Source organism: Jaculus jaculus, chromosome X (genome assembly GCF_020740685.1).
Source record: "Jaculus jaculus isolate mJacJac1 chromosome X, mJacJac1.mat.Y.cur, whole genome shotgun sequence".
In the NCBI taxonomy this organism is placed as follows: Eukaryota; Metazoa; Chordata; class Mammalia; order Rodentia; family Dipodidae; genus Jaculus; species Jaculus jaculus.
Window position 1 is genome coordinate 94,986,177 of NC_059125.1, and position 27,573 is coordinate 95,013,749.

General features: G+C 41.0%; 2 protein-coding genes, 2 non-coding genes and 1 pseudogene across 5 annotated transcripts; 3 read left to right on the top strand and 2 right to left on the bottom strand.

The window, feature by feature from the left end:
- Positions 1-1,058: 1,058 nt before the first annotated feature.
- On the bottom strand, positions 1,059-13,670 carry Gla (galactosidase alpha). Of its 2 annotated transcripts, XM_004668754.2 has the most exons (7): positions 13,396-13,669; positions 8,539-8,713; positions 6,499-6,676; positions 5,832-5,923; positions 3,136-3,297; positions 2,565-2,762; positions 1,062-1,480 (listed from the first exon to the last, which is right to left on the bottom strand). In XM_004668754.2, the coding sequence occupies exons 1-7, from the start codon at positions 13,593-13,595 to the stop codon at positions 1,211-1,213; spliced, it is 1,275 nt and encodes a 424-aa protein (XP_004668811.1). In that variant the 5' UTR covers positions 13,596-13,669; the 3' UTR covers positions 1,062-1,210. The 2 variants fall into 2 exon arrangements, with proteins under 2 accessions (XP_044996493.1, XP_004668811.1); XM_045140558.1 differs by lacking the exon at positions 2,565-2,762 and having other exon boundaries at positions 1,059-1,480; positions 13,396-13,670.
- On the top strand, positions 9,071-9,280 carry LOC123456635 (annotated as a pseudogene).
- Positions 13,671-13,870: 200 nt separating the features above from the next.
- Hnrnph2 (heterogeneous nuclear ribonucleoprotein H2) lies at positions 13,871-19,683 on the top strand. Its single transcript, XM_045140851.1, has 3 exons — positions 13,871-14,004; positions 15,668-15,741; positions 17,491-19,683. The coding sequence occupies exon 3, from the start codon at positions 17,544-17,546 to the stop codon at positions 18,891-18,893; it is 1,350 nt and encodes a 449-aa protein (XP_044996786.1). The 5' UTR covers positions 13,871-14,004; positions 15,668-15,741; positions 17,491-17,543; the 3' UTR covers positions 18,894-19,683.
- On the bottom strand, positions 16,350-16,450 carry LOC123457004. Its single transcript, XR_006634852.1, has one exon. It is a non-coding gene; the product is annotated as a small nucleolar RNA U13 (small nucleolar RNA).
- A 6,873-nt stretch (positions 19,684-26,556) lies between the features above and the next one.
- Positions 26,557-26,661, top strand: LOC123457002. The gene has a single exon (XR_006634850.1). It is a non-coding gene; the product is annotated as a small nucleolar RNA U13 (small nucleolar RNA).
- Positions 26,662-27,573: the final 912 nt, after the last annotated feature.

A 27,573-nucleotide genomic window follows, 5' to 3' on the forward strand; every position in this document is an offset into this window, starting at 1 on the left:
AGGGGCTTTCAATGAAACACTTTGAAAATATTTCAAAGGGCCAAGGAGATAGCTCAGTGCTTAAAGGTACTTACTTCCAAAGCCTGCCTGCATCACTTTGATTCCCCAGTACCCATGTAAAACCAAATGCCCTGGTATACCCATTCTCTCAGGAATGTTTTAATTTGGTTTACCAAGTAGTAGGTTTTCATATGGCTTATTCAAATGTCCTTTGTTTTGGTTCATAGTCCCACCATCTCCACCCCTCCCTCATTCCCTTACACTTCTTTTGCTTTTGAAGCAGGGTCTCACTCTAGCCTAGGCTGACCAGGAACTCTGTAGTCCAGGCTGGCCTTGAAGGCACAGTGATCTTCCTATCTCACTCCTGGCTGTTGAAAGTGGGAAGGGAGTTGCCCAATGCTATCTACTGGGTATAAAAATCTTCTGTACTCATGGACTCAGCGAGCATTTTCTTCTACATGATTGAGTCTGTCAATATCTCATAGACCCACAACTCCCACAGTAAGCAGTAGAAATTAATAATTGCTGGAAGATGGGAATTCATGTCCTTTAGGGGGGTAGCCACCTCCCAACTATGATTGTACAAGCAATGCTGACTTGAATTCATAGGTAAAAACAAAAACAAAGAAATGAATGGGAGATAAGATGGGAATCTGGTGTGGGGAGGAAAAGGAGTAGTGGTGGAAAGTAGTGGGGAGTATCAAAATGCATGTATGTATGAAATTGTCAAAAATAGTACATCTGAAGCATCTATTACAGAGGGCCCCAATAAGCTGACATGTAATATTTGCATTCATCTCAAAAGTCTTTTCAAAAACTTACCTTTAGGAGTAATTCTTTAAAGTTTCAACTTTGGGGAAATTTTACTTAAGCATATAAAGCTGGATGTGGTGATGCACACCTTTAATCTCAGCACTCTGGGAGGCAGAGAGGGCATACTACATAGTGTATTCTAGGTTAGCCTGGGCAAGATTGAGCCCCTACCTCGAAAAACCAAAAATAATAAAAAACCAAAACAAAACAAGGAAACAAAGGAAATGTGGTTTTTTTTTTCCCTTGAGATAGAGTCTCACTGTAGCCCAGGCTGGCCTCAAACTCACGGTGATCCTCCTACCTCTGCTGGTGCTGGGGTTAACGGCATGTACCATCATGCCCAGTGAACTGAAGTTTTTAAAGTGGAAATACAGGAAACATATTTTAAAAAGTATATCTAGGCTCTCTTTTGCTCTAGCCTAAGCAAAACAGTGCCTGTGGGGTTTATTCGTGTTTTTAAGGTTGAAGTCCATCCATAGAAGCCAAGCTCCAATTTCAGGGGAAGGAGCTGTGTGATGAAGCAGCCAGGATTGCAGGCTACTCCTCGACCCAGGGAAGTAACTGACATAGTGTAAGAGGAAGGTCCACCAATTTCCTGCAGGTTTCTCACAGCCACAGCCCAGGCTAAGTCTGAAAGAGGTCGCTCCCAAACCTCAAATTTGTGACCCTGAAAGCCAAGAAAATAGGCATGATTTTATTATTACTAGTATGCTACCTTGCTAGTTTGACAGTCAATTTAAAATTAGCTTACAGCATATTTTAGAAATAAAACCAAGGGTTGGGTGGAGAGATGGTGTGCTCGTTTGAATAGATGGCCCCCAATATATTCAGTTCTTTATTGTTTGTAGTTTGTGTCTACAGGCATCTGGCTGGAGGCAGTGTCACTGGGTGGATCTTAAGGTGTGGTGGTGGGTTGCAGATTTCAATCTAAAGATTTGCAAAGTGTGCCTAGCTAGAGTTCCTAAAATGTGTTATATGGCTTTTGGGCTTGTGCTTCTCTCTTTCTGCTTGGTCCTGTGAAAGCAGGCCAGCTTCTTCTGCCTTTATGGACCTTCCCCTGGATCTGTAAGCTTCAATAAATCCCTTCCTCCATAACTATGCTTGGTCTGGAAGTTCATCTCAGTGAACCTGAAGCTGTCTGCTACAGATGGCTTAGTGGTTAAAGTGCCGGCCTGCAAAGCCTAAGGACCCAGGTTTAAGTCCCCAGTACCCACATAAACCAGATGTGCAAGGTGGTGCATGCATCTGGAGTTTATCTGCAGTGGATAGAGGCCCTGGTGTGCCCATTCTCTCTCTCTCTCCATTTGCCTCTTTCTGTCTTGAATAATTGAACTAAAAAAAGGGTGGGCTGGAGGGATGCCTTAGCAGTTAAGGCGTTTGCCTGCAAAACCAATGGACCCAGGTTCGATTCCCCAGGACCCACGTTAGCCAGATGCACAAGGGGGCGCACATGCCTGGAGTTCATTTGCAGTGGCTGGAGGCCGTGGCACACCCATTTTTTCTCTCTCTCCCTCTTTCTCTGTCAAATAATAATTTTTTTTTAAAAAAAAGCAAGGGTTCTACCCAAAAGCCTCATTACTACTCATTACTCTGACAAGTCATGTCCTCATATGTAAATTTAAGCCCAAGACAAACTTAATATTTGGGTATTAAAAGGCCATTTCCAAATTTCTCAAATATTTGTTTGAACTGTAAACTAGAGAAGATAGGATAATATGCTTCTGGTCAATTTTCTTCCGTAGAACATTTACCTTTCTTAGACAGTACCCCTGCTTTCCCAAGGGGTCTTGGTTGATGGCAATTACATTCTTATCCTGAAGTAGAGCTTTGGCTTGAGAGCTGATTTGTCGGAGGTCATTGGACATGAATAAAGGAGCTGCCATGATAGCCCAGAGGGCCATTTGAGTTATTTGCTGATCCCAGCTGAGGCCAAAGTTGCCAATCACTAACTAGGATGAAGAGTAAAATAATTCAGATGAGAGAAGAAACTGTCTGTCTTTTTGTTTGTTTTGTTGAGACAGGGTCTTGCTAGGTAGGCCAGGCTGGGCTTGAATTTGCAGCAGTCATCCAGCCTTCTGAGTATTGGGATTATAAGGGAGACCACTATGCTAGGTGAAACATTTCTGGTTACCTGAGTCCAATTTGAGAAACCTCTTCCATAACAGGCTGATCTAAGTTCTTACAGAAAGCCTCTTTCCTGGTCACTTGCTTGGTGTGTGCAAAGCCTTGGGTTCAGTCCCCAGCACCCCCACCATCCTAGAAAAGCCACCTCCCAGAAATTTCTACCACTAGAACTTGAACAAGAAGATTTCAGCTCTTTACCATATCTGGGTCATTCCAACCCCCTGGTCCAGCAAAATCGACAATTTTCTCCTGGTTAGAAGATGTCCAGTCCAAGATAGTGTTTATGCTTTTCCAGGAATCATAAACATCATCAAAATTCCTCCAGTGATTACAGTACTGTCGCACACTTGTGTAATTGGGCTGTAAAAACAAATAGGATTCTTTATCTGCCAACTTCCTTGTGGCTTCTGTAGTCTACAGACAGGTTTTCTCATAATGAAGCTCAAGGATTTTTGGAACTCTAAATATAATTTCATTAGAAGTGTGCTTCAAAATTAGGCCATATAATTTTAACTACCTCCTTAAAATGACTTTTAATACTGTTTATGCTAGAAACGTACCAAATTGTATGTAGCTAGCTAGTTCTTGGCATTATGAAGGATTTTTAGTTTCTTTAAACCAGTTTTCCAAACTTTCTTAAAATGAGCATGCATTATTTCATAACAAATAACTACAAGGATCTCAAGTAAAAATAAAATTTGTGGGGCTGAAGAGATGGCTTAAGTGCTTGCCTGTAAAGCTTAAGGACCCCTGTTCGAGGCTTAATTCCCCAGGACCCATATGAGCCAGATGCACAAGGGGGCACACGTGTCTAGAGTTCGTTTGCAGTGGCTAGAGGCCTGGCATGCCCATTCTCTCTCTCTCTCTCTCTCTCTCTCTATCTGCCTCTTTCTCTCTGTCTCTCAAATAAATGAACAAAAAAAAATAAAAAAATAAGATTTGTAAAAATTACATAGGGTACCATTTAATATAACATCAGAATCCTAGGCATATAATTTATTGACGGAATAAATTAAATTAAGAGTCTATAGATAGATTGGTGTTACATCTGAGGTTTAACATGCAGAGGGAAAGTGATTTTATGCACAGATTTCAAGAAAATAAGAGATTTTGCTAGGCGTGGTGCCTCATGCACCATGTAATCAGGAGGCTGAGGTAGAAGCATCACAATGAGTTCAAGGCCAGATTGGACTACAGACTGAGATCCAGGTCAGTAAGGGCTAGAATGAGACCCTACCTCAAAAGTAAAAAGACAATCAGGCATGGTGGTGCATGCCTTTAATCCCCACACTTGGGAGGCAGAGGTAAGAGAATTGTCATGAGTTTGAGACCACCCTGAGATTACATAGTGAATTCCAGGTCAGTCTCAGCAAGAGAGTGCCTACCTAAAAAAAAATAAAAATAAAAATAAATAAATAAAGGATTCTTCCATAAATATTTAACAGACAGTTACCACCTGCTAGGGATACAGAGAAAAACACTGCTCTCATGGGATTTACATCCTACTGCGTAGACAAACATAGCTAAACTCTTTAAGGGAAACTGATAGATAATGAATAGAGAGAAGGCTATTTTAAAGTAATTAGAGAAGACCTGAATATGTGCATCTGGTCTGAGAGTCTGATGTTAAGCAGCCAACCCTTTAAAAAAATCTTAAAAGCAAGTGTAAACTACATTATAGTCTTGTATGAAAATGTAATCCAGTACCATGTACAGTGAATACATACCAACAAAAAAAGTGGTGTTTGGGCTGGAAAGATGGCTTAGCGGTTAAGCGCTTGCCTGTGAAGCCTAAGGACCCCGGTTCGAGGCTCAGTTCCCCAGGTCCCACGTTAGCCAGATGCACAAGGGGGCGCACGCGTCTGGAGTTCGTTTGCAGAGGCTGGAAGCCCTGGCGCGCCCATTCTCTCTCTCTCCCTCTATCTGTCCTTCTCTCTGTGTCTGTCACTCTCAAATAAATAAATAAATAAAAATTTTTAAAAAAAGGTGGTGTTTGACAAAAAGTAAAAGTACAGTGAGGAAAAGAGCTTCACTCCTAGGAGGATGAAGAAGTAGACAAGGTTCAGATCAGTGGAGTTTAATTTTAATTAAAGTGCAATGGGAAGCCAAGTAAGAGTTTTAAGCAGGGAACTAATAGGGTTCCATTGACATTAACAATTATTTTTGAAAATTCTTATTTATTTATTAGAGAGAAAGAGGAGAGATGCACACCAGGGCCTCTAGCCACTGCAAACAAGCTCCAGATGCACATGCCACCATGTGCATATGGCTTACATGGGATGTGGGGAATTGAACCTGGGTCTTTAGGTTTTGCAGGGAAGTTCGTTAACCACTAATCTGTCTCTCCAGCCCTCCATTGACATTTTGACAAAGTAACTGGTGCTGCTTGGAATATGGTGGGAATGGGGAGAAAGCAGAGGTAGAGAGACAACGCTGTTAAGGGTAGTCTGGGTGAGATTGGCTTGGAAAGCCAGGGTAGAGGCAATGCATCTGAAAAGTGGATTGAGTCAAGATACTTTTAAGAAAGTACTGGAGGGCTGGAGAGATGGTTTAGCAGTTAAGGCACTTAATTGCCTGCAAAGCCAAAGGACCAACGTTTAATTCCCCAGGACACATAAAGCCAGATGCATAAGGTGGCACATGCGTCTGGAGTTCGTTTGCAGTGGCTAGAGGCCCTGACATGCCCATTCTCTCTATCTATCTGCCTCTTTCTCTCTCTCAGATAAATAAGGCAGTACTGGAAATGGAAGAATCAAAGATGACAGCTTAGGTAGTGGTAGCTTAGACTATAGTAACAACAGGGAAGATAGTGAGAAGTACTTTTGTTTTGAAGGAGACTTTTGTCTTCTTTGTTCTCAAGTTCAGAAAATTGGATTCTGGGCTCACTAGCTCACCTTTTGAAAGGGCATCATATAAAGAGGCCACTCACAGGAGTATACAATGCTTCTGCCAGTCTTGTTCAGGGCCAAGGACATGTTCTTATAACCTGTGCGAGAAAACAATGGATAAAATAAGGAAAAGAAGGGAATTTCAAACTGGTGCTCTTTGAGAGGCTGCCTGGAAGTTTCATGTTTAAATTTTAAACCAGTGACAGAGGCAGGTCGTTGCACTGTGCTTGTATATAACAGTTTCCAGACTCCTAGGTTGCTCTGAGGAGGTGGTACTGAGATGGTGTGGATATTAAGGCATAGATAAAGACAGTTCTTTGGGACATCCTGGACTCTTTGCTAAATGATGTGATGTAGTCATAATTACTAGTTGTACTTAACTCTCAGCTCTCAAATCAAACTTCACAGTATTAGCCATGGTTAGACATGTGTGAATCCCATGTACATGAAAACATGAATGACGGGACTGGGAGAATAGGTAGGAATTCTGGCACATTGAGAATAATGATGTCCAGTGCTGTGACTAGGTATGTAAAAATTAAAGATTAGGACTTTGGATGTTTAGCAACCTTTGCCTCAAAGATTTTCTCTAGGCCTCTGTTAAATCTCTTCACTTGATTGTAGCCAAAAGGCCTAGACGTGATTATGGCTAAATCTTTTGACTGAAACATACCATCTTCCAAATTCTGTATGTTGTCAATGAAACAACCATCAAATTTGAGCAGATCTACTCCCCAGTCAGCAAAGGTCTGTGCATCAATGTCATAGTGTTCAAAACTCCCGGGGAAGCCTGCACAGGTTTTATATCCAACATCTGCATAAATTCCTAGCTTTAGTCCTTTGCTATGGACCTGGAATGAGAAGAAAGAGTTACCACAATGGAAGGGCAATCATGAAGTAGCAGAGAAAGAGACTTACTTAGGCTTAAGGCAGAGAGAATTGTGGTTCACCAGGTTCTGGGGGTTTTGTTCCATAAACCCCTGTGATTTTTCTACATGAGTTTGTTAAAGAACAAATCCCTCAATTCTGCTGAAATAGTTCAAACTGCACATGTGAAGAACTGATCCAAAAGCTACGAACCATTCTAACTGATGGGATCCTAAAGTGATAATTTCTAAGATGATTTATCTTGAGAAAGACTTCATGACTAAACTTAAGTTAGGTCTCTCTGAGCCTTTTCATATAGGCCTAGACACTGTCCTAGTGAGTTCAATTTCAGCAAGAATCCTGACACTTGGTGTGGTGGTTTGATTCAGGTGTCCTGTGTAAACTTAGGTGTTCTGAATGCTACTTTCCCAACTGATGGAGATTTGGGAAGTAACGCCTCCTAGAGGGAGCATATTGTGGGCGGGCTTATGGGTGTTATAGCCAGTTTCCCCATGCAAGTGTTTGGTACAGTCTCCTGTTGCTATTGTCCACCTGATGTTGGCCAGGGTGTGATGTCCACCCTCTGCTCATGCCATCATTTTCCCCTGCCATCGTGGAGCTTTCCCTTGAGCCTGTAAGCCAAAATAAACCTCTTTTTCCCTGAAGCTGCTCTTGGTTGGGTGATTTCTACCAGCAATGTGAACCTGACTGCAACACTTGGTATCTCCTTTTAGTAGTTTTCCATCTATTGATCTCCTTCAATTTGCTCATTAGTTACAAATTCTCACTTTTCTTTTGTATTTGAATTGGAACTTGGCCCTTTCTCCTCCTGCAAGACTAGTGAATAAAATCTTTCATTGCTACTTTAAGCTAGTGTTGGGCTTCATTTCTCTTTAATGATGTTCAGAATATTTTCTTTTTGTCTTCTAAAATTTATTTATAGTATAATTGCAATAGCTACTCAAAGTTTTTCTTGGAAATATAAGCACACATGACACAACGAAGTTCCTTTTTCCTCCTAAAGAATTTAGTGGTTTTTCAGAAAAAAGAATACTTCTCCAAGGTAGGCCTCAGGAGCTATTGCAAAACATGTGTATGGTATATGCTGATCAGATAATTCCATCTGATAAGCTTTACAGATAAGAGCAACCATTCCATTTTCTTTTTTTAAAAGTTTTTAAATATTTATTAACATTTTCCATGATTATAAAAAAGTATCCCATGGTAATTCCCTCCCTCCCCACCCCCACACTTTCCCCTTTGAAATTACATTCTCCATCATATTACCTCCCCATTACAATCATTGTACTTACATATATACAATATCAACCTATTAAGTATCCTCCTCCCTTCCTTTCTCTTCCCTTTATGTCTCCTTTTTAACTTACTGGCCTCTGCTACTAAGTATTTTCCATTCCATTTTCTTTCTTTTTTTTTTTTGGTTTTTCGAGGTAGGGTCTCACTCTGGCTCAGGCTGACCTGGAATTCACTATGTAGCCTCAGGGTGGCCTCGAACTCATGGCGATCCTCCTACCTCTGCCTCCTGAGTGCTGGGATTAAAGGTGTGCGCCACCACGCCCGGCTCCATTCCATTTTCTAAGTGTCACAATGGAAGTTTCTCAGCAGGCTTCTATAGGAAAGTGCTAATAAGCCCCAGGACATTAAAAAAAAAATCAGGCGCATATCTTTAGTCCTAGCACTTAGGAGGTGAAGGTAGGAGTATCACCATGAGTTTGAGGCCACCCTGAGACTATATAGTGGAGTGGAGTCCCATAGTCTGGGCTAGAGTGAGACCCTACCTTGAAAAACAAAACAAAACAAAGCAAAAAATTAGCTCTAGACTCACATAATTAGCCAAATGGTGGATCCCACTAGGAAAACGCTCAGGGTCTGCCTGAAGACGGTCTTGTGAATCTCTTTCGGGAGCCATCCAACAGTCATCTATACAAAGGTACTCATAACCTGCATCCTTCCAGCCATCAGAGACCATGAGCTCTGCCATCTGCATGAAGAGCTGCTCACTGAAAGAAAATTCCAATAATTATTACAATTCATCATATGAATACTTAAAATACTCCCAATTGTTAGGCACCTTGGGATTTCACAAATAAAAAATAGTAATAGTATATTACTAGCATATATACTAGTATAGTATAGATATAGTATATAGTAGTAGTAGTATGGTAGAAATCACAACAAACACAAGGTAAATTTACATTTTCTTCCAATTCTTCCACTCCTACCACCTTAAGGTCTCCACTCGAAGAATTCCAAACAAGTATGGTAGTGTTTACTTAGCATGTGCAAGACTTTGGGTTCCCTCCCAAGCACCAAAATAAAAACAAAAACTCTGGACTGGGGAAGTGGCTGCTGGCACCATGTTGTGCAGCAAAGGTGGCAAGAAGAAGCCCCTGAAACAGTCCAAGAAGCAGACCAAGGAGATGAATGAAGTAGATAAGGTTTTTTAAGCAGAAAAAAAGAAGGAGGAACAGAAGAAAATCAAGGAGCTGAAAGCAAAGGTCACGGGGAAGAGCCCCCTGGCCACAGGTGGAATTAAGAAATCTGGCAAAAAGTATACTGTTCCATAGACCTGAGATAATGGTGATCCTTCTCCATTCCTATTTAAACACCTGGATGTCCTGCCATAACATCTTTTGCCACCTATAACTAAAATGAAGCATTGTCTTGGAGTCTGCTGTACATTACAACAAACTTTTGTAAAAAAAAAAAAAAAAAGCAATTCCCAATACTTAAAATAGTTATGCTATTCATGTAAAAACATGAAATGGTTATTACAACTAAGAAGAAAAGCTGGTACAGGCCTGTAATCCCAGCTATTCATGTGGCTGGAGCAGAATAGCAAGTCCTTCTAAGGTCTGCCTGGTATACCCAGAACTAAGAAAGTTGAACAGAAAAAGGAACTACAGAATTAGCATAATAAACAGCCTCTTCAGATATGAATACTAAGCTATTTGGAGAAAATGATCCCTTTTGAAAAGCAACAGAAAAAATAGGCAAAACTCATTTTTTTTTTCAGTGCTGGTAATTAAATCCAAGGTTCCATGCACGCCAGGCAAGCACTCTATCACTGAGCACTCTACCGAAAAATCTAAGTACCTACAGATTAATATGTCCAGGGCTCATGTTAAAACTATGATGTTCCTCAGTGACTTTAATAAATGGAGAAACACTATTTTGCTCTTGGATAAGAAAACTGAGTAATTTCAAAAAGTTAATCCTCCCTGTAATCCTTTATACATATATTAAAACCCTGAACAAATCCTAAAAGGATTTCTGAAAGAATGTGGCAAAAATTAAAAAAAAAACTCACCTAATTGTGAAATGTCTTATGTTCTGTCAAAGAAAGGCACTGCTGTAGCTTAACATTAGAATACAAAGATAATGGAATTCAATAGAATCTCAAGATATCCGTCCATATGATATTAGGGGACTTTCTGCTGACATTTTCTCTGTAGAATGTTGTATTTGTTTCAGTCTGGTTTTGATTTACAAATTTATTCTGCACCCAAATAAAACAATATTTGCTTTTTATTTCTACTTCATGAGTTCTTGGTTTAAAGATCCTGAAGCTTTTAAAAGTATCAAGTAAAAATTGATATGTATGATTACATAAACATCCAAATCAAGTCACAGCAAGAATCACCTGTATTCCTAGCATGCTAAACCAATAACAAATGAAACAAACAATAAAATCTAGAGATTGCACTTAAATGGAGGACTGACAAAAAAGGCAATGCATAAAAGTGCTAAGAAAACATGAAAAGAGATCCAGCCTTGTTAGTAATTGAATCAATGTGAATAAGAGGAGCTGAGGTATACCTCAGTGGTGGAATACTTCCTAGCATATGAAGCCCTGTGTTCAATGGACAGAACTGGAGAAAAACACCACCACTGAGCAGATTGGCAATTTGGTTTTTCAAAGTCAGATCTCACTCTAGGCCAGGCTGACCTGGAAATCACTCCGTAGTCCCAGTCTCCAACTCACAGTGATCCTCGTACCTCTGCCTCCCAAGTGCTGGACTTTACTTTTTTTTTCTTTTTTTTTTAAAATTTTTTATTTATTTATTTGAGAGGGACAGACACAGAGAGAAAGACAGAGGGAGAGAGAGAGAATGGGTGCGCCAGGGCTTCCAGCCTCTGCAAACGAACTCCAGATGCGTGCGCCCCCTTGTGCATCTGGCTAACGTGGGACCTGGGGAACCGAGCCTCAAACCGGGGTCCTTAGGCATCACAGGCAAGCGCTTAACCGCTACGCCATCTCTCCAGCCCAAGTGCTGGACTTTAAATCAATGACAAAAAGTCAATATTGGTCATATTGTTGGGAAATTCTGCCATACTGTTTTTGTGAGCATACATTTGCAAAATCTTTGGGTAAGATAGTTTTTTTTTTTTTTTTAATATTTATTTATTTATTTGAGAGCGACAGACACAGAGAGAAAGACAGATAGAGGGAGAGAGAGAGAATGGGCGCGCCAGGGCTTCCAGCCACTGCAAACGAACTCCAGACGCGTGTGCCCCCTTGTGCATCTGGCTAATGTGGGACCTGGGGAACCGAGCCTCGAACCGGGGTCCTTAGGCTTCACAGGCAAGCGCTTAACCACTAAGCCATCTCTCCAGCCCTTTGGGTAAGATAGTTTAACATGTATCAAATTGAGCATACCTTTCTACCCTGTAAATCGTGTGCTATGAAAAGAATAAAGCCTGGTGTGGTGGCTCATGCCTGTAATCCCAGTACTTGGGAGGCTGAGGCAGAAGGATTGTTGAAAGTTTGAGGCAGGCCTAAACAACATAGTGACTTCCAGGTCAGTCTGGCCTACAGAGTGAGATCTTACCTCAAAAGAAAATCAGGTAAGAATAAGATGATGCATACAAATTAAAGAACTTGAGTAGTTAGGAACAGGATGGATGGTATATATATGGCCCTTGCACACCCATTCATTCATAGTCTCCCCCCTATCTATCTATCTATCTATCTATCTATCTATCTATCTATCTATCTATCTATCTATCTGACTTGGGAATGCATCACAGTGACAGAGTACTTGCCTGGAATGGGAAAAGTAGGGGGAGGGAGAGTATTACCATGGGATATTTTTTATAATCATGAAAAATGTTAATAAAATTGAGGAAAAAAAACCTGCAAGCTGGGCATGCACATACTTTTAATCCCAGCACTATAGGAGAATCACTGTGAGTTTGAGGCCACACTGAGACTACATTGTGAATTCCAGGTCAGCCTGAGCTAGAGCAAGACTCTACCTCTAAAAAACAAACAAAAACAATTGCAAGGTTGTATATAGTTTATAAATATCTCTGTAGTGAAATTAGGAGGGAAGTTGAATTTTCATTGTATTCTTTTTTGAGGTAGAGTCTCACTCTAGCTCAGGCTGACTTGGAATTCACTCTGTAGCCCCAAATGGCCTTAATCTTAGGCAATTCTCCTACCTCAGAATGGAATGCTGGGATTAAAGGTGTGCACTGCCACGCCCAGTTTCATTATATTCTTTTCCTGTCTATTATTTTGCAATGACCACACACTACTTTTATAACCAGAAAAAAAAAACCCTGAAACAATCATTATTTTAAGGAAAAGGGGAAGAAGAAAAAAGTAACCCATATATTTGTCAATTGTCACATGCTGAATTCCATGTGCTGAATTCCAGGGTCACTAAGGACTCTAAATACTTGGTATGAAACATAAAAGTCCAGTTTATTTTGTCATGTCTGACCAACATACTAACTATGTCTATAGACATTGATAGGAATAACATGGGCAGAGGGGGGAACGTTACTGAAGCCTTCAGAGGGGTGTCTGCATCACTGGGTGACCCTATTATGTTTTAAACAATATCAGAGGGCCGTGCAATATCTGATACCTGATTCATAGCCTTTTCTGTATCACAGTTCCCTTTGAAAATTTGAAGAAACGTGAAAATCTCCTCTCCAGAAAACTACATATACATTTACAAACTTATAATTCATTTTCCTGTGGATGGCAGGATGTGTTCTATTTGTCTAATTGAAGATGTTGAGTACTTTTAATGGGTTTATTTTACTGAAAGCTCATCTGTGTGAAATAATTATTTTACAGCTCTTTCTGAGTCAGCTCTCTGATGTGATCCCAATTTACAAACAAGTACTGTGAAGACTAGATAGGTTCAATCCAATCTCAACTTTCACTTTTGATGTGTAAAGCTCCTCCTGGTCAACCTTCCAGCCTGGATGCCCCATTCCGGATAAACGGGTTAAGGGTGATTTGAGAGATTCTATCGTTTTCTCTAACACCCACCAGTTACAGCCAAGAAACCCGTGACCCCCAAAAGGATAACGCGTCACTCCTCCTATCAACTAGGGTTGTGCTGATAGCTTGTTGAAAGCTAGCGCTGGGCAAGGGAAGAACAGAAATCCACAAGGGCCTGAATGGAGTCAGATGGTAAATGAAAATACTTCCTCTACGTGAGTTACCGCGCAGGGAGAAATGGAGTGGGAGTGAAGGCGTTGGTTGGAAGGAAATCTCACATAGAGAAATTTAGGGATATTTCCAATCCATGACTTTTTGTTGGAGATGAAAAAGCAGTAACAGAAGGGATCGCTCCCTTGAGCTCAAATGTCCTCGTTCCTTTCACCAGACAACCACGCACACACAGAAATGACAAGAGGAAAGTACCACTCAGAATGATACCTGATGCAGGAGTCAGGCTCTTCCTCGCAGTCAAGGTTGCACGTGAAACGCTCCCAGTGCAACCAGCCCATGGTAGGCGTCCTCGCCAAGCCGTTGTCCAGTGCTCTGGCCCCAAAAACACCCCAGAGAACTAAGGTCAAGGAACAAAGCGCAAGCTTACAGCCCTGCCCCTGATCGCGGCTGTTCAGCTCCATTGTCATAGCGACTACTCTGAACAGCTTCCCGTAGGTAACCTGGGCTTTTAAATTTATCCTTAGGGACAGACCAATCGCTGATGAGTTATTAAATAACTACATCATTGTTTCTCAGGCAACTGGACGGTTATTTTCAGAGACGGACCAATAACAAATCACGTAAGACGTATCATTAACCAATCGGGACATTTCTTTCTTTATATTGGCCCGCCCAATTTCCATAACAAGGAGGAAGTGCGGCACCTCGGTGATCCGGAGTTTAAACCGGAGTCGCTCACGTGACCGAGATCTCACATGACGTAGACGCTCACGTGATCAGCCGCTTACGTGAGCAGAAGTAGTTCTGGTCGTCGTCTATCGTCTCGCTATAGCCGTTTGCAGGAAAAAGGAAGAAAATTAGCCGTGATCGTTAGAGGTTGGTGTGTGGGTGGGAACTGGGGACCTAGGGGTGGTGATCATGCAGGCCAAAGTGGGGTCCCAGGGTCGCCTCCGCCTTTTTCGTTCTTCGCTTCCCCCTCCCCTCCCCCTCCCCCCTCCCGAGTGCCGGGAAGCCGCCTTCGCTGCGCCTGGTGGGGAAATGGTGGACGTTCGTGACTGGGTGCGTGTTTGTTGTATCTCAGTCTGTCTGGGCCGGTCTCATGAGACCTCCAAGAGGGACCTTAAGGTGAAAAACATTGGAAAACTACGCCCCGAGTTAGGAAAAGCATATCCAGACCCCTGGTCCCAGCGCTGCTCCATCCATTCAGGCACTCAACTGTCCTAACTGCCTGATTGTCGGGAGAGGCCCCAAGTGAATTACATCAGTAGAGGCTTATCTAGGCGAGCGCTGCGTGCTCGAGAGGCGCCCAATAAATATTTCCACTTGAGTATTTGCATAACGTTTGCTATTCTGTTAATAATCATCTACATGTTGAATTTTGAGCTTTTGAAAAGTAATATTCATTTAAAAGATACACATAATTAGCATTACTCAAGCTTATTTCGCCACAGTTACTCGAAAGTGTGTGTGTGTATAGAGATATATATATTTATTTATCGCCCATGTAAGTACACAAATTCTTAACTCAAAAGTAAAACCCTGGCTCCTGCCTCAGGCACCAGTCCTGGCAGCCTCCTCAGGAGATGTAGTAAGGAAGCAAAACTTCCCAGCCAATTACAGAGGGCCCATTGAGGCAGAGCGTTGCAGAAATCACTACCATCCCAGGGATGCTCTTTCACTGAGAACTAAGTTAGGATAGATGGTTTGTACAAAGACTGTTAACTCTGCAGATACATGAACATAATGGGCAATTAGCAAATATTTGGATTAAATCCATACTGTGGTTTTATGTCACATGCAAAGTTAGAAATGTTTGTAAAAGTTGCCTTCACATCTCAGAAAATCAAACATTTCATTTTTTTCATTTTAACCTTTTTTAAATGAAGATAATTATTTCAGTGGAAATTATGACTGCACAAAATATAATAATAATGATGATGATAAAACAGAAAAAGCCATAAACTCTACAACCACTATTTGAGGTTTATCCCAACACTGCAAGAAAGTTTCTTTTTTTTGAGGTAGGGTCTCTAGCTCAGGCTGACCTGAAATTCACTATGTAATCTTAGGGTAGCCTTGAACTCATGGTGATCCAACTACCTCTACCTCCCAAGAGCTGGGATTAAAGGCATGCACCACCATGCCCGGCTGCAAGAAAAAAGTTTAAAAACCTTTTGTATATTTCCTATGCTTATTTTTTTATATTGTTGGTTTTGTTTTAATACTATGAGTTTAAAGAATTAAAACTGTAAGGAAGTACACAGTAAAAAAGTGAAAGTTCTACCTTCTCCTGCCCTCTATAGATTAAGAACAAGTTTGTATTATATGCATATACTTTTAGACCTTGCACACATTTGCACCTTTAGTATTAGTAGAATGACACTATGTATTCATTTAATGTATTTGGCAAATCTTTCTAGGTCACAGCAGATAAGTCTATTTTATAAATGGTTGCATAGGATTCTATTTTAGGGATAAAATAAATTTCAGCCATCTCTCTGTGGATGGTGTTTAGGTTTCTCACTTTCTATCATTACAGTGCTGCTGCAGCGAACATTTTTGAAGTATTTCTGTTGACCAGATTCCTGGAAGAAACTCTAGCAGGGTCAAAGGGTATGTGAACTTTTGTTTTTTACATAGTAGAGATTATAAAATGGTTGTGGTCTTGGATCACTTACGATTTTATAACCATATGAAATATGTAATTTTTTTTAAATAAAATGTCTTTCAGTGAATATATAGTTCAATAAATCCTTAATTTCAGGTTGTCTCAAGGTACATAAACTCAAGTGAATTTTCTGCTAGAGGTGTGGCAAATGTTACCAAACTTTTCCTAGAATCTGTTAGTTTGTGAATACTAATGTTGACTTACTGTCACTGTTTAATTGCTACTGTCTTGATGGGTGAAAAGTAGTGATTTTGTTGTAACTTGCATTTTCAATGAATGTTGAGGACAGAGCATTTCCTAAACTTTTTGCCTGCATATACCTTATATTTAATCTTATCAAATCCTGCAAATTACATATTTTTTCATATATATTAATCACATTTTCTTCCCTTTTTACAGCCGTTGCCTTAGTGAAGCTTACTCTTTTCATCTAGATCCCCTTCTGTTTGAATGATGTATTATTGTTTCCTGGGTGCTATGTCTGAAAGGACTGTAGTAACATCACTCCTTTTAAAACTTAGAAAAGGCCCTTAGCATTTGTGTATTTTTTTCATGTCAGATGGGTAATGTGCCAATATCATTACAAGGTTTGAGGGAGGCACATGTCACCCAATAGTGTGAATACCCAATCATGCCTGTGAACCAGAGAAAGCCCTAGCATCAGTATATTAAATAGAAACCTCAGGATCTTCTTTCTACCTTGCCAACCTTGTCTTCTTGTGTTCTCCCTTTCATTTTATGCTGCAACAGAACTTTTAAAATTAGTCTGTATCATTTAACCATTCTACCTCTGACTAATAGAATTTACCAATTAGTCCCTCCTTTATACTATCTTTTCACCCTGAACGAAGTTCTGTCCTAACAGGTAGGTACCATATATATTTGCACTTATCTCTAGTAATGACAGATGACAGGACTATAAGCCCTTTCTGGGCTTCTAGGTTCTTGTATGTGCAAGCTTATTACTGCACCCAGAACCTCAAATATGTTTTAATATGTAAATTCCCACTAATGCCTTTTTTCGTATTTATATCTTAGGCCTTAATAATTCTCTGATTTTGCTGATAATGTGTACATTCTTTATATAATATGAATATTAATTGATTTGTCTTATCTCATGAACTTTGCCTTTCAATTGTTTAGTTTTTTAATATATTTTTAATTTTTAACTTTTCTTTATTTGAGGGAGAGAATGGGCATACCAGGGTCTTCAGCCACTGCAAAGGAATTCCAGATGCGTGTGCCCTCTTGTGTATCTGGCTTACGTGGGTCCTGGGGAATCGAGCCTGGGTCCTTTGGCTTTGTAGGCAAGCACCTTAACCATTAAGCCATTTCTCAGCCCTAATTTTTGATATAATGAAAATTTTCATTTTTATATCATGTACTCATTTGTTGTAATATTAAATTCTTTACATATTCAGTTAGAATATACAGAAAAGCCCAAAGTGGGGGGCCCTTGAAGCACAAAGATCCCATAATTCAGTCACCCAAAAATAATTACTGGTAATTGTCCTTGGTAGTAATGTGCATTGAATAACAGTTGAATGAATGAGCTAAAATTTTAGAATAGTCTTTTTGTTTATGTGGATGCCATTTTAAAGAGCTACTGATATAGACTTTTATAATAATTTGATGTTTTTCTTGCTATATTATGGAAATTTTTCCGTGACAATAATCTTCTAATTTTTTTAAAGCCACATTGAAATTGCATTGATCCAACTTTGCCACCAAGAGCCTAACAGTCACCATGATGCTGAGCACAGAAGGCAGGGAGGGGTTCGTGGTGAAGGTCAGAGGCCTGCCCTGGTCCTGCTCAGCTGAGGAAGTGATGCGCTTCTTCTCTGATTGCAAAATCCAAAACGGCACATCAGGTATTCGTTTCATCTACACCAGAGAAGGTAGACCAAGTGGCGAAGCATTTGTCGAACTCGAATCTGAAGATGAAGTGAAATTGGCTCTGAAGAAAGACAGAGAAACCATGGGACACAGATATGTTGAAGTATTCAAGTCCAACAGTGTTGAAATGGATTGGGTGTTGAAGCATACAGGTCCAAATAGTCCTGATACTGCCAATGATGGCTTCGTCCGGCTTAGAGGACTCCCATTTGGCTGTAGCAAGGAAGAGATTGTTCAGTTCTTTTCAGGGTTGGAAATTGTGCCAAATGGGATGACACTGCCGGTGGACTTTCAGGGGAGGAGCACAGGGGAGGCATTTGTGCAGTTTGCATCACAGGAGATAGCTGAAAAGGCCTTAAAGAAACACAAGGAAAGAATAGGACACAGGTACATTGAAATCTTCAAGAGTAGCAGAGCTGAAGTCCGAACCCACTATGATCCCCCTCGAAAGCTCATGGCCATGCAGCGTCCAGGTCCCTATGATAGGCCAGGGGCTGGTAGAGGGTATAATAGTATTGGCAGAGGAGCTGGCTTTGAAAGGATGAGGCGAGGTGCCTATGGTGGAGGTTATGGAGGTTATGATGATTATGGTGGCTATAATGACGGGTATGGCTTTGGGTCTGATAGATTTGGAAGAGACCTCAATTACTGTTTCTCAGGAATGTCTGATCATAGATATGGAGATGGTGGGTCCAGTTTCCAGAGTACCACAGGGCACTGTGTACACATGAGAGGGTTGCCTTACAGAGCCACTGAGAATGATATTTATAATTTTTTCTCACCTCTCAATCCCATGAGAGTACACATTGAAATAGGACCTGATGGCAGAGTTACTGGTGAGGCAGATGTTGAATTTGCTACTCATGAGGATGCTGTGGCAGCTATGGCAAAAGATAAGGCTAATATGCAGCACAGATACGTAGAGCTGTTCTTGAATTCTACTGCAGGAACAAGTGGAGGGGCTTATGATCACAGCTATGTAGAACTCTTTTTGAATTCTACAGCAGGGGCAAGTGGTGGTGCTTATGGAAGCCAAATGATGGGAGGGATGGGATTATCCAACCAGTCTAGTTATGGGGGTCCTGCTAGCCAGCAGCTGAGTGGTGGTTATGGAGGTGGTTATGGTGGCCAGAGCAGTATGAGTGGATATGACCAAGTTCTGCAGGAAAACTCCAGTGACTATCAGTCAAACCTTGCTTAGGTAGAGAAGGAACATTAAACAGCTATTACAGAAATTAAAGCTGTGCATTTATAGGAGTTGGATAGAATGGGAGGGATGTCTAGTATATCCAGTATGATTGGTAAATGGGAAATATAATTGCTTCTGATCACTACTGGTCAGTTTCTTTCTTTCTTCCTTCTTTTTCTTTTTTTTTTAAGAAAAAAAAATTAACAGTTTTGCATTACAGGCTTGTGATTCATGCTTACTGTAAAGTGAAAGTTAAGATTGTTTAAAACTTTAAGCTCAGTAATTTTGAACACTGAAACATTCATCTAGGATGTAATAACAAAATTCAGTATTGACCATAACTGTTAAAACAACTTTCAGCTTTCCTCAAGTTAGTTATGTTGTAGGAGTGTACTTAAGCAGTAAGCATATTTAGTTTTAAAGCAGTTTCACTTATGTTAAATGTTGCTCTTATACCACAATACATTGAAAACTTCAGATGCATGTTGAAAGACATGCTTTTCTGTAAAACTCAAATATAGGAGCTGTGTCTACAATTCAAAGTGACAACATTTGGCATGTTTGTTAATTCTAGGTTTTTGGTTTAATATCCCTGTAAGGCACGTGAGTGTACACTTTTATTTTTTTTAAGATCTGGGACAATTTTGAGATGTAATCCCAATATTTTAGGAGTTTGGTCATGTTGTTTGTATGGAATTCTGAGGCTTTGGTTTAAATCTTTCCTTGTATTGTGAATTCCATTTAGATGTGTTGTACTAAGTAAACCTTGTTAAATAAATCTTCCTTTTAAAAACTGGAAAAAGAATCCTGTAGAGCTTGATTTTTTTTATTATGTTTTATTACATGGACACACTATTTGGCTTTAAAATCTGCTACTGAAATTTAAATGTTCAAGCCACCTGTGCATGTGTATGTGCGTGTGTGTTTGTGTATGAGAGAGAGAGAGAGAGAGAGAGAGAGAGAAACTTACCTATTCTAGACTGGCCTCTTGATTCATTGAGTAGTCAAGGATAACCTTGACCTTCTGGTCTTCCTGCCTCTGCTTCTGAGTAATGGGATCATAGTTCTGTGCCACAATGTCCAGTTTATGCAGTACTGGGGATTGACCACAGTGTATACTAGGCAAGCACTCTACCAACTGAGCTATATCTGCAGCCTAAAGTTTCAATTATTAAACTACAAACATATGCTTATATATGCATTATTGTATATATCATTTCTGAGGTGTATTCTTAGAAGTGGAATCACTGAGTCAAAGGTATATGCTTTTATTTTGAGACTTTGCTTTATGAAAAAGGTGATGGTACTTTGTTTTTCCACCAGGAATGTGTGAGTTTCCCCCATCCCCTTATGCACATGGTTCTTTATGATCTTTGTATTTGTTAATTTAAAAATGATATGTTTTGTGATTTTTTTTTTCTTGAGTTAGGGTTTCAACCTAGCCCAGACTGACTTGGAACTCTGTAGATGTAACCTGGCCTAGAACTCATTATAATTCTCCTACCTCACCTCTCAAATGCTGAGATCAGTCAAGGGTGTGTGCCAGTACACTAAGCCCAGCTGTAATTTTACTTTATTTCTTTGACTAAGGTTGCATATTTTTGTTTTTAAGCTTCTTCTTATCTCTACAGGAGTCTTAAGGATTTTGTATTTTATTGAGGCAATATTCTCCAAAATCCAAAAAAAAGCAAAATATTATTTCATTTATCCATGAACTAGAATACATATATCCATTTGAAAAACAAAGTAGGCTAAGCTGGACTGTAGCTTGGTTGTAGAATATTTACCTAAAATACGCAAGGGCCACCTGAGTTCAATCCACAACTCTGCAAGAAAAGAAAGGCTATGTTATAGAAATAATCCAGTCTGCTACAGAATTAATTCATTGAATAGAGATGTTCAACATCACCTTTTATTTCATGGCATCTAAATATTGAAACCAGCATTCCTCTGACATTATGTGTCAGTGTCATTGGCAGGACCTATTATGACATTGATTGCTTTGCCCCATCCCTGAAAATTTATGAATCATAAGTCCTGGGGTGGTACCCAAGAATGTGCGGATTCTACCTGTCTCAAGACCACCTCTTGAGACTAAGATCTCCAGCTGCTAAAGGTCTAACCCTAAGTGGAACTTTTAGAAATGGCTCATAAAAGAGTAGTGAAATACAAGCCACATTGGATTATCTGTTTACAATATCTCTTATCTCCCATAAGTATTCTGAATACCTGTGACACATCCATCTGTTTATATCATAGTGGTTGTTAGCAGTTTTACCTCACAGTGACTTCTGGACACTTTCAGGTCTACCAGCTATACCAGAACTTCTACTACAGATGTCTGTAGCTATGACTACCCTGGAACTGGATTGTTGTCCTGAAGCTGCTTTAAGCCTTGGAACCTAGAGAAATAATGTGTAGTAGAGGGCAGATACCAAATTAATATTACCTGATCCTCTGTTATTCAGGGACAGTTTATTGAACACCATTTGTAAATAAACTGAAGATGGCAGTAAGGAAATTAGAGATCCCCTATTATTTCTAATTTCTATTATAGTTGCCTGGAAAGCCAAGAAATTCATTTTGATTTCATGTTATTGAGCCAATCATTACATTCTCCTCTTAAGCTCATTTGTAAACCTTTCTCAGAAGTGGAAACTCATGGAGTGTTTGCCTTCCAGTGTTATTTTTCCAGAAGTTTCTCTTAAGTATGCGTGAAATTTCTTCAGTTAGCCACCAGATGTCACCATGTTCCAAGAAAGGATAGATAATCCTAAAACCATGTGTGCTGTTTTGCAGGATAAAAAACTCAGAAGTGCCCTGGGAAGCAGCCAAAGAGAGAAAACCTGGAGGCCAGTGGCCAGCAACAGAGATGTGCAAAGGAACCGGGGTACCTGTCAGGGCAGAAGCAGATACCTGTGCCCACACATATACACAGACACACCTCACCAGCAATAGTGAATTAAATTAAAAAAAAAAAAAAAACTACCTAGGGACGTTGCAGGAGGTAAAGGGGATAGCCCACCAATACCCTTAACCATTGAGGATACTACTCATTTTAGACTGGAAACTACTTGGCAGGATCAGGCAGAATGTTGTTAGCTACAATCATGACTGAAGGTGATCCCCAGCAATGGCTTTTTTTTTCTGTTCCCAGTGTTCAGAGATCAGCAGCAGAGATGCAGCATGACCTAGGTTGGATCTCCTTGGAAATGTAATTTTTCACTGTAAATGGACTAATTCAGAAACATGGTGGGTCCAACAAACTGTTGTAACAAGTATTTTTTTTTAAATTTTTTATTTATTTATTTGAGAGCGACAGACATAGAAAGACAGATAGAGGGAGAGAGAGAGAATGGGCGCGCCAGGGCTTCCAGCCTCTGCAAACGAACTCCAGACGCGTGCGCCCCCTTGTGCATCTGGCTAATGTGGGACCTGGGGAACCGAGCCTCGAACCAGGGTCCTTAGGCTTCACAGGCAAGCGCTTAACCGCTAAGCCATCTCTCCAGCCCGTAACAAGTATTTATAGCACTTTTGCATACTATACACCACTGGCGTATAGTATGGGTTTTGTTATTCACCCATTTAATTATTATTGCATTCATTCATATACTCTAAAGTGGTTGATCAAAAACAGGGACCATCCTATGTGTAAACTTAACACGTCATTGACTCATTCCCTAGCAAAATGATAAGCAGTTGCATTACAAAATTCATTTATAGGGCTGGGGAGATAGCTCAGCGGTTAAGGTGCTTGCTTGCAAAGCCTAACAACCTGCATTGGATTCCCAACTACCCATGTAAAGCCAAATGCACAAAGTGCTGCATGCTTCTGGAGTTCATTTTCAGTGGCTAGAGGCACTGGTGCACACATTCTCTCTCTCTCTTTGTAAATACATATTTTTTAAAGCACTTATAAATCAAACACATTTTATTTATTTATTTATTTATTTTACTTTTTTGGTTTGAGGTAGGGTCTCACTCTAGCCCAGGCTGACCTGGAATTCACTATGGAGTCTCAGGGTGGCCTCGAACTCATGGCGATCCTTCTACCTCTGCCTCCCGAGTTCTGGGATTAAAGGCGTGCACCATCACGCCCAGCTTCAAACACATTTTCTATCAAGGAGAGTTCCTAGCACTGGGCTGGAGATGGTTCAGCAGCTAAAGTGCTTTCTTGCAAAGCCTGCTGGCCTGGGGTTCAATTCCCTACTACTCACTTAAAGCCAGATTCACAAAGTGGCACATGCCTCTGGAGTTTCCTGTGCAGCTGCCAGAGGCCCTGTTGGTAACCATGCTCTCTCCCTGCATGCATATAAATAAGATATTTTTTTGAAGAAAAAAGGAGGGCTGGAGGGGTGGCTTAGTGATTAAAGCGTTTGCCTGCAAAGCCAAAGGACCCCAGCTCAATTCCCCAGGACCCACGTTAGCCTGATGCACAAGGGGGCACACCCGTCTGGAGTTCGTTTGCAGTGGCTGGAGGCTTGGCGTGCCCATTCATTCCCTTTCTCTTTCTCTGTCTCCTTCTATCCCTCTTTCTCTGGCAAATAAATAAATAAAAAGAAAAAAAGACCCCCCCCCAAAAAAAAGGAACTGGGCATAGTGGTGCATGCCTTTAATCCCAGCAATTTGGAGGCAGAGGTAGGAGGATTGTTGTGAGTTGTAGTGAATTCCTGGTCAACCTGAGCTACAGTGAAACCCTACCTCAAAAAAAAAAAAAAAATCAAATCCTTCCAGGTGTGGTGGCGCATGCCTTTAATCCCAGCACTCGGGAGGCAGGGGTAGAAGGATCGCCATGAGTTCGAGGCCACCCTGAGACTACATAGTGAATTCCAGGTCAGCCTGAGCTCGAGTGAGACCCTACCTCGGAAAACCAAAAGCAAATAACAACAACAAAAAATCCTAGCTCTAATCAGGAAGATTTTTGCAAGATAGGCCTGGAGGGGTATTGCAATGCAGCTGCTGATGGAGGGAAATTCGATTGGCTATGCCTGTTATCAGACTGAGTGCATCACGAGGGCCTTTATACAATCTGCTTCCACACTGTAATTCAGTCTTGTGATGCAAAACAGGCATGTCTATGGAGTCACCAGGTTAGTGGTGCAAGACTACTGAGGAGATGTACCTGCTCTGGAACTTTGTTTGGACTTTACCTCTCCAGAAATGGTCCACACAGATATGCACTGAACACACATGTATACAGCCTTGTAGAAGGTAGTCTTCTGAAGGAAGAGATGGATGCTGAGAGACAACATCCAAGAAGTACTGTGAATTTCAGTAATTATTTGGAACCATTTACCTACTCTAATGTTCAGACTAATTTGCTAGGACATATAGCTGTCACTGATTTTTTCTTTCTTTTTTGGAGGGGTGGGTAGTGAGTGCATGCTGGGCATTGAATCAAGGGCCTCTCTCATAGCACTCACCACAGAGTTATAGTCCTAACCTAATTGGACATTGCCGGGTCTTCTACGGTTCTTTTACTCCCTTCTCTGTGTCCTCTACTTGCTGCCCTTCCTTTGCACAGGGCCTGCTTCTCCTACACAAGATGTTACTAGGTTTCATGGCCATCTTCACTTTAGTGAGGAGGAAAATGATTCTCAGAGAATGTGAGAACTATCTGGGAGAAAAGAAACAGGCAGCAGGAAATGAGGGTGTGGCTAGAGAAAAAAAATAAGGACATTGCTGGGATCTACACGGGACAGTGTCAGAGTAGCTGTCCCAGGGAACTGTTTAGTGAAGGTGTTGGTGACTAGCATTGGAACCAACATCTCTCTCCTTTTTTTTTTTTCTTTCTTAATTCCTTGTTTTCCCTCATCCCCCGCCCCTTTGTTTTTTTGAGGTAGGGTGTTGCTCTAGCCCAGGCTGCCCTGGAATTCACTCGGTAGTGTCAGGGTGGTCTTGAACTCACGGTAGTCCACCTACCCCTCTGCCTCCCAACTGCTGGTATTAAAGGTGTGCACCACCACGCCCGGCTTCAGTCCTTTTTCTTGCCTGCTAGCTCACAAAGAAGCCCGGAAGTGGGGAAACCGCAGGATGGGGAAGAGAATTCCAGCAGGAATCCAACTTTCTGTCTGCCTTCCAGATTTCCGAGGCCTTCCAGCAACCCCCCCCCCCCCGCCTACTTCCCCTAGTTTATTTCGTTTCGGGGATGGGGATTGAAAAAATGCTGCTGGGGAAATGGCGTCTAAGCGAGACGGGCAGGGTCTGCGTAAGCAAATGGGGAACGGTCAAAAGTGGTGACGGGCCGTCGGAGTCGAGGAAGAGGAGTCAGGGGTCCACACAGCTCAGAAAGCGATGATCACTTTGGGTCTGCACCGCCGAACATCCGGGTTACCTCCGGGTTACTTCTCCCGCCCTCTCAAGCCCCTCTCCTTTTGGTTCCAGTAAGCTTGGGAGGGGGTATAAGGCGGAGTAGAAGGAAGTCAGTTCTGGGACGCCCTTCAGAACCTGCCTGTAGCGAGTCCCTCCTGCCAGAGTGGCCTCCTTCAGGTCCCATGTCAGGGACTTGCCCTGCACCCCCGGCAGCTCCAGGAGCAGATGGGCGGGGCACAGCAGCTACTTCCTGTGGGCAGAAGGTGTCGCATTGCCCTACGCAGAGCTCCTTGCTTGGCACACAGTGGGCGGCTGAATGTATATACAATTATTTTCATTTGAATGTCGATATAGCTTCTATAGCTTATGATTTTTTTAATCTTCTGCTCTATGAACGCCTATTCACGATGAGATCAAAGACAAACAACTCACCAATTGTCACAACACCATATTGGAACTTTTTATAGTTCTGAAAACATGCTGGTTGCTTTATTTCTCTACTAATACTACTTTCCCTTTCTTCGTTTATTTATTTATTTTTTTAATAAAACAAAGTCTTAAAATGTTTTGCCACTTTGTTGAACCTCCTCTCATTAGTTCCTACTTGCTTTTGTTTTGTTTTGTTAGAAAAAGCTCACACTGGCCTCCAACTTGCTGTTTAGCTTAAATTTACCTCAGACTAAATCCTGCTGCCTTATAAGTGCTGGGTTTCCATACTTGTGCCACCACAGCCAGCTAGTTTACACTAATGTCATTTCTCTAAATGTTTTTGAGCAAAGAGAACTGTGCAGTGAATATCTGTGGTTCTCAAATTAGTTCACATGTGACCCACTTCAATTCTTTTAGGCTATTCACTTCATTCAAAGGTAAATGTGAAAAATGCCTGAGGAAAGCGGGGTGTGGTGGCGCACGCCTTCAATCCCAGCACTTCGGAGGCAGAGTTAGGATCGCTGAGAGTTCGAGGCCACCCTGAGATTACATAGTGAATTCCAGGTCAGCCTGGGCCAGAGTGAGACCCTAATCGCAAAACAAAAACAAACAAAAAAAAGCCCCAACCAAACAAAAAATCCTGGCGGGTGGAGATTGGGGAGTGGTTGCAAGTGGATATGAAACTGTTAGAGATAATTAAAATGATCTAAACTTAATCCAAGCACTCATAAAGCTAAGGTAAGAGGTTCAAGGCTAGCTTGTGCTAGAGTAAATTCCAAGTTAGCTTGAGCTAGCATGAAACCTTGCCTCAAAAAAAAAAGTTAGATTGTGGTGATGCTTTTTACAACTTTGAATTTACAAAGGCCCCTTGAATATGCACTGAAAATGGATAAAATTTTGAAATGTAAATTATTCCTTAAAAGAAGCACTTTAGATCCTTTTATTGGTTCATAAGCGTGATGATTGGGTGTTCACGCTCTTGCGTGACGTGTGCCTCCCACTAAACCTTGTTAGACTCTGGCACATAACCCATCTGACGTGAAAAAAAAAAAAGAAGCACTTTAAGGGCTGGAGAGATGGCTTAGTGGTTAAGGCATATACCTGCAAACCCTAAGGACCCAGGTTCGATTTTGCAGATCCCACGTAAGCCAGATGCAAAAGGTGGCATATGCATCTGTAGTTCCTTTGCAGTGGCTGGAGGTCCTGGCATGCCCATTCTCTCTCTCTTTCTCTCTCACACACACGCACACACACACACTCTCTTTCTCTCTCCTCTCTGTCTCAAATAAATAAATTCATAAATAAATAAAATAGATAAGTAAAATGTTTAAAATAAAAAGAAGAAGCTCTTTTAAATGCCTGTAGAGGGCCAGAGAGATGGCTCAGCAGTTAAAGGTGCTTACTTGCAAAGCCTCCTGGTACAGGTACCTTTCCTCAACACCCATTTGACGTTAGATGCACAAAGAGGCACATGCATCTGGAATTTGTTTGCAGTGGCAAGAGGTCAACACCTACATACAGTCTCGCAAAAGAAATAAAAACATAACAGAAAATGAAATACTTATGGAATAATAAGATTGGTAAATATATGCTCTATTTGGTTGGAGGACTTATAGGAAAAGTAGGACATAATGATAAACATCCCTAAAGAAGTAATAAGTTCCAACTTTGTCCAAATTTTACATAGGCTCCTCTAAACCCTCTTTTACTTGTCCCTGGTCCTTGATATGCCCAGCCCAGTTTTCCTAAGAATCCCCTTTTCTTTGATGTCTTACTTAGTAGTCTTAAATCTAATGAAACCCTCTTTTCCTTGGCTATAAATCAAGGTTATCCTTGTTATATTTGGGATTAAACGGTTGTATGCTAAAGACCCTATTTTTCCAATGCAAGAATATGTACTCACTAAAATGTTTTTAAAAATAAAATCTATCTTCAGTACTTTTTTTTAAAA

Bases quoted from the DNA above. Each gene is read 5' to 3' on its own strand.
- Gla (XM_004668754.2), bottom strand. From the start codon at position 13,595: ATGACAATGGAGCTGAACAGCCGCGATCAGGGGCAGGGCTGTAAGCTT. The intron at 6,677-8,538 runs GTGAGTCTAGAG...TTCTCATTCCAG, and splicing joins TCCACCATTTGGCTAATTAT to GTCCATAGCAAAGGACTAAA. The intron at 1,481-2,564 runs GTAAATGTTCTA...CTTGGCTTTCAG, and splicing joins AGGGGTACTGTCTAAGAAAG to GGTCACAAATTTGAGGTTTG.
- Hnrnph2 (XM_045140851.1), top strand. From the start codon at position 17,544: ATGATGCTGAGCACAGAAGGCAGGGAGGGGTTCGTGGTGAAGGTCAGA.